General features: G+C 35.8%; 1 protein-coding gene across 3 annotated transcripts in view; it reads right to left on the bottom strand.

Moving 5' to 3' along the window:
• Window positions 1–1,225: 1,225 nt before the first annotated feature.
• The window catches only part of TMEM161B (transmembrane protein 161B), a 51,294-nt gene continuing 38,401 nt past the window's right edge, over window positions 1,226–14,118 (bottom strand). For all 3 annotated transcript variants that reach the window (XM_082335921.1, XM_082335920.1, XM_082335922.1), the window contains 4 exons: window positions 13,869–13,982; window positions 12,574–12,748; window positions 10,249–10,345; window positions 1,226–9,381 (listed from right to left, as the gene is read on the bottom strand). In XM_082335921.1, the coding sequence (XP_082192047.1) occupies window positions 9,104–9,381; window positions 10,249–10,345; window positions 12,574–12,748; window positions 13,869–13,982 (664 nt within the window). In that variant the 3' untranslated portion in view covers window positions 1,226–9,103. The remainder of the gene's footprint in view (window positions 9,382–10,248; window positions 10,346–12,573; window positions 12,749–13,868; window positions 13,983–14,118) is intronic.

The raw sequence follows: 14,118 nt of genomic DNA on the forward strand, positions 1-14,118 counted from the left end.
ACACTGTGTCAGCATGCACTGATTAACTTGAAGTGGCAAACTAGCTAGCATCAACACATTATCCAAAGTAGAAGCATGGACTATAAAAACTGTTGAGAAGAACATGCCAAGCTAAACACCCATTCTACTGCAAAGTCTTGGGGATTGTAGGGTCTCAGGGCAGTTTCAAGCTTCAGGTTGCATGGAGAAAGCAGAAGGCTGAGATGGTTTCTGACACGCAAACAAATCTTCCACCATAGCTCATTACCTTCCTCCTAACCATGATTTTAAACACACCCTAGTATCTGAGATAGGTTGATCACTTTCAGGAGGAGGTCCCACAGCTCAAATGCCTTGTATACTTTCATATCCCCACCCCAAAAAAAAATCAAGACTGGCTCTTCCTAGGTACTGTGGGGCATTTTTCCTCTCTGCAATGGGACTGTCCTTAATAATTGAAGGGGTCTTTGGTACCACTTTCGTTGTAGGTTAAAGGAGGCTGTTTTCTCAAGGATTTTTTTACTGGTGCAGAACTATCTGAGCAGTTTTGGCAACATTTATCTGTACGTGTTGCACACATGGAAAGAAAATCCATGCATAACCAAATGCGATATTCAAAAAAAATCAAATTAAAAAAACAAAGGTTACAAGCTGTTATTACTTTAAGTATATTCCTTCTTAGTGCTGCTATGATGAAACAAATAGAAGAGACCATGTAAACACATTTAAACACTTCTCTCTTTTTAAGACAGCAAATACAACCCCTTTTTTAAGTGGTTTCCTATAGGGAAGAGTGACAGTCAAGAAGAAATGTGATGAATCCTGTGAGTGTACTGGGAAATTCAGAATTTCCTCCACTTACCACAGTGTACAGCTGATCTTTTTCCCAGGAAGTTAAATTGTTCCCAAATTTTAATTCTGAAACACTCGGAAATGAAAACATTTATATTAAATCTGTAAGTGGTTCTTTGTGGGCAATGTGAATAAGACATTACCTGCATTTATACTAGAAAATTGTTTATTCTGATGCACCCCAAACAAGGAGGGGATCAATGGTCCACTCTATTTTTAGAAAAGAGAAACAATTTAAACTAGCATAGAAACTGAGAAAAAGTCTGTTTACCACACATTCTTTGGCAAACCTGGAGATTTTGCACAAGCTGATAACAACTGGGATGTTTCATACAAAATAGGAAAAAGAAAAATCACACTGATAGACAATAAATATTTATTGATCTTTGGCTTTAGAAATTGTCCTATTTTGGATATGGGAAATACTATATAAAATAATGGAAGTTATTTTTAAACCTAGAGTAAGTACTGTAAAACAGTCTATCCTTTTACAGTGCACAAATGCAACGCATGCAGAGTACATGTAGGGATACTAAAATACTATATGAGCATCACTGCAGTAGACATTAAATGTCTAACATGGATCAACGCTTTACAAAGGCAAGCAACTTTATGGGGCAGTTGATATACAGCAGATATCACAGTTTCTTAGACTTGCTGTGGTGTTACCATTAGCAACTAATAGATACAAATTTAGTTTTAATAATGTGTGCAATATAAAAACAACGTTAAATTATAACACTTCAACAGAATGAATGGGGAATAAGAAAGTATAATCTTGCTTCACTTTGCAAAATTTTCTGATGTTAAAGGAATTTAGGCATTTAGATGACAAACCAATTCTTACTATTTTCACATTAATAAAATGCTGCCTGATACATGGTAACATTAAGCAAGACAAAACCAGCTTCTTAAATGGTCTACAGTAAAAAAAGCAATGAAATTTCTTACACATAGTGTAAGGAAATGTTTAGTAAGCTTACTGGAGCAAGTTTTCCCAAATGGTGTACTATATACAGTACTGATTGCTACAGCCGCTTTTTAGAGCTAAAAGCTCAGAATGCTTTTATAAGCCTTCCTCAGAGGAAGGCTTCCTTTGGTAGATTTGAATCAGCAACACCATCTCAACTTACAAGTGTTTCACATTTAGAATGCATAATTAACTCAAGAGTAGGCACCTGCCGTTTCCTCACTCTTTAAATTTCCCTGCTGAACCAGACCAGGCAGGTTTCACCTTCAGCTCCTGCCATTCTCAGAGGTGGGGAAGTAGTTGGAAGGTAAGGGTGGTTTCACTATTCAGTACCCTAACAGCATTCTACAAAATTGGTACAAGGTGTAACTTGTGCCTTGTCTTTTGACCCACTTTGCTCAGTGCCAGCCAGCCATGCTACAATCCAGCTCTTTTGTATTCTTTGTGCCCCAAATCCAAGCAGATGTGGTGAACTTCAGTGCGGTCTTTCTGAGCTCACACAGAACTACTTACCTGGCTGAACTCACCCGTGTGCCTGCGCAACTGGGGCATAAGTAACAACCAGGGTGTCACTACAAAATGAAGTCAACCGTCTCAGAATTGTCTAAGTTCCTTCCCTCAGTCACAAAAAAAAAAAAAGAAAACTGAATGCATAGGTGGCAGTGGGGTGTTGTACTACTAGTCAGGTAGTGGGCAAAGCTACTAGATTATCATTAACGTAACAGGAATGGAAAAGATTTCTTCGAAACCTTATTTGCCTCCAATGTGTAATAACCCATAAACACACACGGACATTCTATATACTAAAACCCATAAGGAAAGAATAATTTTATAGCAAATTCCATTTTTAGGGCTAGCAGTCCTTGCATTTTCTTTCCAAACATTAACCTTCTATTATGTAGCAAAGTAACTACAAAGGTACACAGAAGAAATTTAAAGCATGTCTTCCAGAGACCACCCACATTTAGGCACTTTAGTCTACAGGGTACGAAAAGAATGCAGTGTTACTGTAGATTGTTTATTATTTGTAGTAATTGTACCTAAGTATTATCCACACTGACTTAAAAAAGACAACCAACAAATGTCCACAAAACCCCAACCCAAAATAGAGCAACTCCCCAGCTTTTCCAGCATGTGCTGCGCTCTCCTGTTCACAGATCCCAAAGAACCTCTAAAGCATAAGGCAAACGAGACAATTTGTTTTGAAACAGCAGATAACGCAACACCAGTCAGGACAGGTCAATATAATGCAACAACCATTTGACACCATCTACACTGTGATGCATGACAGTCTTAATACTTGTAAAGCTATAACTATAAAAATCGTATTTTAACAGTAATTTAGCAAGAAGAGGAAGCTAGAATTTACATAAGTAACATCAGAGTTTCCCATTTGGCAAATAGTGAAATGAAGGGAGGGGAGTCTTTTGTTCTTAGGTTTGTTCTAGAGTAGGAAGTATTATGTGCTTTTCACTTAAAAAGACAAAAAAAAAGACTATTAACAGAACAACAACACTGAATTAATGTGTGTTCCCAGCAACAGAGACATATTTAAAATAAAATATTTACAACTTGGAGGATGTTCCCTGTGCAATTGGTAACAAGTCTACCTTATGAGAAATTTTAGGCTTAAATTAGTTAATAGCATCTTTACATTAATATTTGCTCACATAAATGGAAAGACTGAAACGTTAGACAAAGTCTCCTGTGATTCCTATTACAGAGTATTTCCCCATGTGTTCTTCCTAGAAAACCTTACATACTGAAAATGTGCAAGATTGTTAACAACAGGACAAAGGAATGACTGAAGACAGGAAAAATAAAAACTGTTTGTTGGCACGTCATGACATGGGTATGAACTGTACTTACAGAATAAAATTTTTGGTGCATTTTTCTTTGTCCTCGGTTTTTATCAAAAATACTATAAATATGCATTCTTGAAGCTTAGAACATACAAGGGAAGCAGAGTTACAACGAACAGAGAAGAAGAGAACAAGGTTGACTTTAAGCACAAGATATTTTAAGCCAGGTTTTAAGAAATACTTAGCAGCATCATAAAATAAATGGCCTACAACTAAGGAGTTTGTAAAAAGCTACTCTCAAAACTCTACTGAGGTTTTTGTTTGTTTTATAAATAGCAGAGTCATATGGATAGCAGGTTGTTGAGAAAAATGCTGTAAATCTGAATAAGGATTCTTGACTGATGTGTGATCACATATGGAAAAAGTTTGGTATTTACAGGTGGATTTCAGACTTTAATATAAAACTGCATACTTATTAATACTTCAGTCTGGACATCAACTTTTAAAAAAAATTAGTGTAGAAGTATTTGACTTCTAGTTGCAGGCACTGATATTAATTAAAAAAATGAAAAGATGATCCATGGTATCAGGATTAAAAATAATCTACATTAAAAACGCCACTGAAATAAAAGTTATAAAAGTACACATACACTGGCATGCAAAACAATGTCCAGTGCAGCATTACTCTCCTGGCAGTCCACAGGGAGAAACTTGAAAAAGTTAAGTGCAGCATATACAGATGTCATAAAACAGCCTTGAAATAACATCTTGGCCTCACGATCTTTCCCACAGAGGAGGAAGACCTTTCAGTCTAGTCTTGGGAGTGAAGATTAGACAAGCCACCCATTGCAGTGCACGTGCTGCCAAAGCCACAAAGCATGGCAGACCTTTCTAAAGAAGAAAGTGGACAAAAAAAAATCACTCTGAAGCACAGACTGACTACTCTGCATCAACTTGCTTAACTAGATCAGACATTTGGCTTCAATACTTGTTGCCTAGATGCTTGTTAGAGTAAATATCAGTGAGGTCAAAATATTGCTCTTAGTTTACCATTTGGGATTTAGGACTTAGGCTGGAGATGCTGAAAATAACAGTCTTATTTACTCATAATGGTACACACATTTAATACTTGATTTAGGATACAAGTGACCTGGTGTTGCCTTACTCTATTAAGATTTTGCTCAGCTGTAATAGAAAGATTTCTCCAAGACAATTTTCTTTGGCCTCATTTTCATTCAATGTTTCCATTTTCACTGTGCACCTAATTCTTCAATCTTAACTAAAATATTCTAGTTAACTTTGTAGTGAACTTTGTAGTGACAAAATGAACTGTGGGGTTAAGTCTAGAATTCTTGTGGCTAACAAATAAATGTGCAACTTGTTTCATATGACAAAACATGAAGCATAGCATTTAAAAATTGTTCAAAGTCTTCTCTGGAGAAACAAGCTAATGTTCAAAAGGAAAACAGAGGTCTTTGAAAATAAAAAGGCATAAGGCCTTTTACAGCCTTCCAACAGCTTTAAGATTAGACAGTTTAAGTTTTCAATGCAGTAAATCCAAGACCTCTGGTACCATTTAGCTGTAGTTACTGTGACAAAATACTCGCTAACCATTTAATAGACTGAGGTTATGTTACCTAATTGCTGTGTTGATGTGTCTTGGTGGCATTTTTGTTCGTAGGTGAGTATGACTTTACAACCCAGGTAAGCATGCACCTCTATTCACACATCTTCCAGTACTTGTGACTCAAAGAACAACTGCCACAGAAACGAATTTTCTAAAGCATGTCCTTCTGTACTAGGATGTTCTCTTGCACTGATACTACCTGGTTTTCCCCCATTACTTTATCTGTTGATTCTTATGCAAGAGAAGTCTGGAAAAGGAAAAACTGTGCAGCTAAAAATACCTCAAAACCTGGCAAATCCTAGAGCTTGAGAAGATAGCAAAAGAGGACAAATGTTGTCTGAGAACACTGCCTGCAAAGTGGAAGGATAGACTTGTTTTAATCTATTCTCCTTTTCCTAACCAACTTCTCTAAGCTCAGAAATAGCCTAAGGGTTATGTTTGGACTTCCCTGAACTTGCTGGAAGACCTGGCTTTACCACTACATTAATACTTTGTCTAAAGGGACTTCCATACTAGAAGTGCAGTGTTTAAACAATCGTTGACAAGTTTATTCATATTTCAGATGGAATTCAAAGTTATTTAAACTATTTAAAGGAACTAATCCTTCAAAAATAGATTAATTTAAACCAAAACAATAAAAATCAAAATACAATCCTGAACTAATTTAGCCCAGTCAGTTCTGTGTAGGGAATGTAGGGAAAAAGCTGTGGATAGGAAAAAGAAGTTAAGCTAACAAGTCACATTACTGGCATGAGAAAGGGAGATCTGAATTGAGGAAGAAAGAAATAAATTAAGAAACATTGATTCTTTGTCAAAGGCACCTTTCCTCCTAAAATCTCTCAGAAATTAAGTAGGTAGTGGGCAAAAAGCAAGACAAAATGTTTAAGAATCCTGAATAAAAACTACTAACCTCTCAGTCACATTTTACCTGCTTTTCCATTTCTGTAAGATGCTTTTTTGCCCCCCTCCTCAGGAGCTGATATAGGTCTCCAAAAAAAAAAAATTTATTTGCCAGCTGCTGTTTTAAAGGAACTTACTAAAGGAAGCGTGCAGACACTCCTTTGAAGCTTACATGATATACACAGAAGTCAGGACTATCAGGGTTGCTATTTTACTTTAAAAGTCACTTTTGAGCCTGTAACATAGTTGTAGGAAGCACTACTCACAACTGTAGCAATATGTTCCCTCGAGTTTCACTGTCATCTCACATTTCAAAGGCATTTATTGCCATATTTTAGTTTTTAATAAGCCTCCTAGACTCATGTAAGGATTAAATGTATCCATAGAAAGACCATCTCCCACTCAGATCAGGCTGCTGACCAGAAGATCAACCATTCAGTTCTACAGAACAATGAAACAGCAATGGCCAGAAGCATTGATCTTAACATTAGCAACATCCAGGTGCCTATTTTTCACTGTGATCAGTGTGACGCCTGGAGAATTAAGACAGAGTGAGTTCTTACCAAAAGCTTTGCGAAGCTCAGCTACACACACAATCAATTACCTTTGCTGAATGCAATATTATATAACTACAATTCATTTTTACTTAGGAGCTTTCCGAACAAATACCTATGCCAACGGAAACTCTTGCTACTTAACATTACTTTGAAATCTTCTCCAGTATCCAAAGTTTATTCCTGTCCTTCAGATTGCAACAATAGGTTACATCTCCTACATAGTGAGCTTCTTTGGCCAGGTTCGCCACCAGAATGAAACTGGACTGTATTGTTTCATTTTCCTGAATAAAACATTAACATTGGATACCTAACTACAACTTAAAAGCTGGCCCTATTAATTCTGTTAGTAATGATATACCTCAAACTAAAAGAAAGTGGGTCTAGTATTGCTGGACCTGTCATATTTTGTCATTCTATTAATCTGAAAGACATTTCCTAAGAATGTTTTGAGATCTGAATCTATGAAGTTAAATATCTTTTTTTAGGCCAGTTCACACAGTTAAGCCTTTGTCCCTGTTAAGTTATGAAAAGTTGGTGTGAAAATACAAAGCTCGCAGCACCAGTAGCACTGAAATACTATACTGCAATGAAACCAGTAGAATCATGCAAGGTGTTCTCAAACATCCCAAATGCATGCAGTAGGTACTAGCTGGTGTACATAAATCTTTCCTTGTATCAGTAAATGCAATTTAACAAACTAATAACTTAAAAGGCATTCAACATAGTAAGACGTTTATCACCAGCTTAAATTCTTGATTTTCTGCATTCACTGACAGTTCATTTTCCCACATGGTAGGTTTGCTACATATTAAATATTTAGTTAAGCTTTTCCATTTATAAATGCTTATTCTATGCCAAAGCTGTACACAAATTCAAGAGAAAAAGAACAGTAACATAAAAACAGCTAGTATTAGTTAGAAAAACCCACTGACCTCTGAAGAATGTAATATTAACTTTTTAATTATGTTACTGCATATAAATTCCCATTCCTGTTTTGCAATTACACAAAACATCTGAAAAATTGTCATGCTACTTTGTTTTGCAATGGTTTTATACTTGGAATCTATCCCTTCAGTTAAGCAGAACTTTTAAAGTTAATGTTTTGCTCCTCCTTGCTATAGCTGTTTTATTTTACAGAAAATCTATTTCTGAAGCCAAGAGATGTTAGTTATTACTATATGGCCAAGGTAACACAGATTAGAGTGGCAAAAGATGATGATCTGACAGAGGAGAAATTTCAAGATTAACAGTTTAAGCAGATCTTTGCTTCCAGAAGAGTGTAAGTTCTTTAGTATAGCTAAGTACCTTTGAAGAGGCACCAAAAACAAATAGCCCTTTCAACTGAACTTTCAAAAAGAATTTAATTTTCATTTAAAAGGGATCTTGAAATTACTAGATACACATACATCCCTCTCCCACAGCCCTGTAAGATACATTCAGTAATTTAAAATAAAGTTTCCATACTTTATAACTTCATATATATTATATATTTAATATATAATATATATTTATATGTACATTACACAGATACATACACTCTCAGTCAGCAGGATTAAACTATTTGTTTTGAAATGTTTGATTGGTGTCACTAATCTACTTCTATTATTTTATTAATTCAATGGAATTTATTTATTACCTGAAAAGAAGAAATTTAAAAGATCCAAATGGAATCTGCGGATCAATATTAGCACCAATACAGATGGCAATTACTTCAAAATGACTGCAGGGACTGAAATAATATATTTTTTATAACTCTCCTCTTACTCCACAAGCATTCCTGCAAAATATTTAGGCAGCAATACCTGTCAGGTCCATACATCTACTCCTGTTAAATTTAAATTTTATACAACTTTCCTTACTGTAATATACAGTATCTCTTTTGTCCTGTTGGATTATTTCATTTTTCATGGAGAAAAGTGATTGATAGCTATCCAACAGATTTATTTTTTTTTTTAAATCCCCTATCTCCTTCTATTGTATGGCTCAGTTTCAAGATTTAATCGATAGGCAGCCACCATCACTATAACCAGTACCCTTCTAACACAGTTCAGTCACTGACTGTTGATGCTTAAAACACAAAGTTTTGAGGTTGGCTTGCTGTTTATGGAAAACAAGATACTCAGAGGTCGCATCTTTTCAGCACGCTCACCACCACCTGCCAGACAATAACATTAGTCAGTCCCAATACTACAATTCAATTAGTTACCTACCATTTGGGTAACAAAAATAGCAAGCCCAGTTGTGATTTTAAACATTATAAGAATATTCACCCTGAGAACACAGAGGAAGTGTTTAAAAAAAATTCTGATATGTTTTCTCTTCATATATAGTTTTCTTATTTTCTCTTCATCTCCTCTTGGGTACCTGGGTTTGTATCTAGTATTTGACCTCACACTTGCTTTGTCAGTTGACCTCTTCATGCCACAGTCAGGTACTGGTGATAGAAAAGCCCAAAAAGGCTTGTAGAAAAGAGGCAAGCAGCAATCCACCAGGTAAGAAAAGACAGGAGTCCCCGGAACAGGAGAGGAGTGAAAATATTCTTTAGGCTACCCAAAGCCATTGTTATTTGTACTACAGTTACTTTCATCTTTCCATCAGCAGGTGAAGACTCAGAATTAATTGAGCTGGGAAGCAGACTGTTTTCTACTGGAGTGTCAGAATTCAATTCCGGGTAGATACCCCAAGAATAATTACCTGTTGAAAAGAAATGAGTAACAGATTTTTGTACCATTAAATTCAAGTTCTGTTATTTCTATCACTCTATAGATCATCTTATATATATTTTTCACACACACGCACAAAAAAAACCCGGAAGTTTTTATAACCTAGTAAATACTAACTGTACTCATCTGCATGGCTTCCTGATCATACTAGAAAGCTATCAGAGTAGGATTCATCTTACCTTTTGACATCCAAACATCTACATGTGATACACTTGCCTCGGAACCCATCAGTGCTGGGTATGATTCATCTCACCAGGTGTAGATACCTACTTCAGAATGGGATGAATCACAGCCTAATACAGCCTATCTCTTTCCATTCACATTTTGCAAAAAGAATGCCACGGCTGCATAGCAGGATGTGAAAGACATCCCTCACAGGAAAGAAAGAAAAGGGGGGGGGGGGGGAAACCAACAGAGTGACATCAGATCTCCCAATAATGAAATGAACCACGTATCTCAATTTCTGTTCAAAAAGCCTACTTAAGATTGAAAAGCTGAAAAAACATTCCTTTAACAGATGCTTATAAGGTTAAATCAACAATGCTTTATACAACTCACCTTTAAAAAGACAAATATTTCAACAGAAGTAAACAGCTTAATTGGTTGTATTACACAATTTCTCAGAAATAAACTAATTCGCATATAATTGAAAGATGTCAAAAGCAGCAACAGAAGAGGACTGCTTAAAAGCCATACATCAGTATGTTTTAAATTGCAGGAAACTACAGTGTATTTCTGTATTGCATGTACCCGTACATTCTAATTCTCTTTAGTAAGCTGAAAATATAAAAGCCCTGTGTAGAACAGAACACATTTTTGTTGATCCAATTTTGCCTACCTAGTGTTTTCAAGAGCAGAGTTGTATGAAGGAGCATTACCAATGGTGCAACATACTGCAGTGCAATTACACAAAGATAATAGAATACCCGAGCCACCTGGGAAAACAGAAAAGAGTAATTCATGAGTTCTGGCTGATCAAAGCAAACCTTTACGAACATGTCTATGAAAAACATGCAATTTATTAAAAAAAACCCCAGTACTTATGCATTAAAGCTGTTTTAAAAGTTTTCTAGCACATCTCGGCATGTGACATATTGTCTTCAAAAGACCTAATGAAGAAATCCCTATAATGAACTCTAGTTTCAGGACATTTACAAATCTGATAGGAAGTGCTGAAAGGAAATAAATAAAAGCATCAGTTCTGTTAAAACAAACAGAATCAATTTTGCTTCTGCAAACTTCATGTCATCATTCAAAGATTCCTATTTCAATACACCAGAATGAAAGCTAAATATGTCTAATTTTTAAAGTCCCCAGTGATTTACAAACTAAATCCCATTTCAAAAATGAAGTAGTAGTCACAGTCCAAAGCCTCATAAAAAGGAAATGAAAGTTTCGTTAATATTTCAGTCCCTTTTCAAAAGCAAGACCATTTTCAGATTTCCAACTGTGAAACACCAGTATTTTAAAAACAATGACAAGATGATTTTTCATTAGTAGTTGATCAATTACAGCATTTAAATGGTCTTTATTTCAGGTATACATTATGGTTCATTGAAATCCACTCAGATTTATCCCTCCCCCTGCTCCTAATCTGTTCCATCTTTCTCAAGATTGTTATATTACATATTTTATATAAGCTATTGACCTAAAAGATTAGACCAAATAAAGAAGGAAAAAAGTAATAAAATCAATAGCAAGCAAGCAATGAAATAAAGCTAACTGGATTTTAGAAAAGAACAGACTACAGGCTGGCAAAAAAGGTGAAGGCAGACATGACATTTTTGGAAGTAACTCTAAAACCTCAAAGGGCTTAGTGATGAGCAGGCATCAAAAAACTAACATGAGAAAAAAACTAGTAAGACACTGACAGAAGAAAGACCATGCGACAAAAAATACTGTAAGATAATTGATGGAATACGATAAAAAGAACAAATTAAAAAGTAGTGATCACTGGAGGATGACAGATAGAAAAGACTTTACGGGCAGAAGTTTCAGAAGAAGATAAAGCAGACATGGCTAGTGACACAAGACAGGACTTCCTGTAGTGGCTATGGCCTTCTCAAAGAGAAGATACGGAAATATTGCATAAACAGATTTAGGAAACACCACATAGAGAAGACAGTATTGTTTTATAGATAGGATGAAAGCTCCCAGAACTAAAATTATTCATCCACAGCAATCAGCACAGTTCTGTCGTAACCACTGGCTGCTACCTGTATTTCCTAACCTTTTTTCTGAAGCAAATTGCTAGCCACTTTTTTTGTAAATAACTACTGCATAGTCCACTTACAACCTTCAGATACTCAGTGAAGCCAAGGACAAAGATTTTAAGTAATAGTGATAATCCTTAGAGAGGCATCTTATGGCATACTTCAATATTCCTCCTGCAATACACCCCAATTCAGCAGCATCATCAGGCAGCACTATCATCAACACTAGAAATGTAAGTTTATTTTGCAGGCAACACGCAACACCATTCTACAACAAGCTTACGAATTTCTACCTCCTCAGTTTGTTGATGGTATGTTTGGGGTTTTTTGTTTTTGTTTTTTTGTTGTTTGTTTGTTTGTTTTAAAGAAAGGTAATAAAAAAAAATCAAAGAAATTTTTCCTTTGCCAGAGTAACAAGACGGGCAAACGGTTTTGTAACTAGGCTAGTGCACTTGAGAGTGGTCTGACAGAATTAAATGTGTCTCATTTGATCCCAGAATATAAACGCCTTATCTTAAAATTTTGCCTCAATTTAAAAATCACAGTTGGGGTTAGGCAACAGTATTTTACCCTTTTGTCTAAATGCAACTTTTTTTTTTTCCCATGTTGTAGCTACAGACCACCACTCACCCTTTGCACTCCCCAAGATTTATTCAGGCTGAATAGAAACACATCATGTTTGTACATATTTATAAAGAACAATTCATGAAGGGATCTTCTATAACAACTTCCAAATAACTTAAGACAAGCCATCTGCATAATATGGATGATACATCTCTGCATATTTTGGTTCGCAGAATTTCTCTGTAAAGATCCTATTTTTATAGGAGATACAGTTTAGGAAGCTTCATTCGGATTTCAGCTCTGGTGCCACAGAAGACAAACTGGAAAAAAAGCATTTGTACAGACAGAGCACTCCAAACATATAACCTCAGTGCCACCATACTTACCATTTTCTGTAAGTCAACCATACTTATTCTGCCAGCTTCCTTTTTCATCTGATCCACACTTTTCTGGGCTAAATTAAGATAGGCCTGTAAATGATGGCGCATCATAGCCAACCGCAAAGCACACAACAGAATTATAATCCACAATCTCACGGTGTCAAATGTATCTTCTGACATTCTGTGGATAAAAAACGGGTAATGCTGTTTTCCAAAGGTCATCTACTGCAACAGTTATTTGTTTGTATCATCTGTAAAGAAATCTTGGAGCATATGGCAAAAATACTTAACGCACAATCTACAGTTATGAAGTTCATGTGTGAGTAATATTCACTTTTGCCCTTTGTTTTTCTCTACTGCTACTTCCTAGTAGCCCTGTTCCAGCATTAGATCCAAATTAGTATCCATTTGTCTGTAAACAAGAACAGCTCTTAAATACTTAAATTCTGAGTAATGAAAACAGGACACTAAAAAACAAGCTCACTCAGATAATTACAGGTTTTGAGATAAGCAGTTCCAGATAGCAAATGTGTGCTTCAGTTGGCTTAGATACCCCGTTATAGCACAACCCTCATTTTAAGACAAACTGAAGAACAAAATAGAAGCACAAAATATGTATATTTGCAATGTTTTAGGTAATAGTTCAGTGGTCACAGAATTACCTTAGAAGCATATTAGACCTAGAAAACAATAAAAGTGTCAGCCAATCATATCTGTTTCAAGTCTATTTGAATACTAATATTTTGAATTATCTAGACCAATAGTGACAATGACAATCACCTATGATACTTACACAATATTTATTTCAGATACCACTCTTCCTGAAAATTCTTTCCCTTTTCATGTTTTAAATATTTTAGCTATCAATTCCATATGCACTTCATCTACACATAGATCTTAAGAAAAATCACTTAGGTCAGTTCTCATGCCAATGTTATCTCAACTGTCTTCAGTGAAACCACTCCTCTCATACACCAATATGTAAGACACAAGGTTCCAGAAGGTGGCAGTGAGGTGGTATTCCAACCCTAGGAAGAACAACTCATCACTGCCAAGGAGATGCCAGAAGATGACAGCTTTTTGGGAATGACCACCTTAATGGTCAACGCGCTGCAACTAATTCTCACTCCTCTGAAATAACAGAAGCTCTTTACAGCTCAGCTGCAACTTCCACAATACCTTTGACAGCAGATTCTATTAAATTTTAAGTCTTTCACATTTCTATGACTTTCACAGAGCGCTACTTAGACTTAGGGTTTTGTTCTCAATACCCCAGAAAGAATTTTTAAAGGGAATCTTACAAAGGGACGCTCTCTTTGCCCAAAGGTGGGTTCATAATGTAGTCCTTAGTGATTGGCTTTACCCACAGTAGAACCATAAATAAAGGTGCCAAGAAGTTTATATGCAGCAATGTTCTGAAAGAAGAAAAAAAAAAGGGAGGGAAGTTATTAAATACAAACAATTACCATACCATTGAAACTGGGGGTACAGATTCAAAAGAAGAAATCCAACTTTTAAAATAGTTGGGAGAAAGGTAAATAAGAAAATTAC

This window comes from Platalea leucorodia (genome assembly GCF_965183815.1).
Source record: "Platalea leucorodia genome assembly, chromosome: Z".
Classification (NCBI taxonomy): domain Eukaryota; kingdom Metazoa; phylum Chordata; class Aves; order Pelecaniformes; family Threskiornithidae; genus Platalea; species Platalea leucorodia.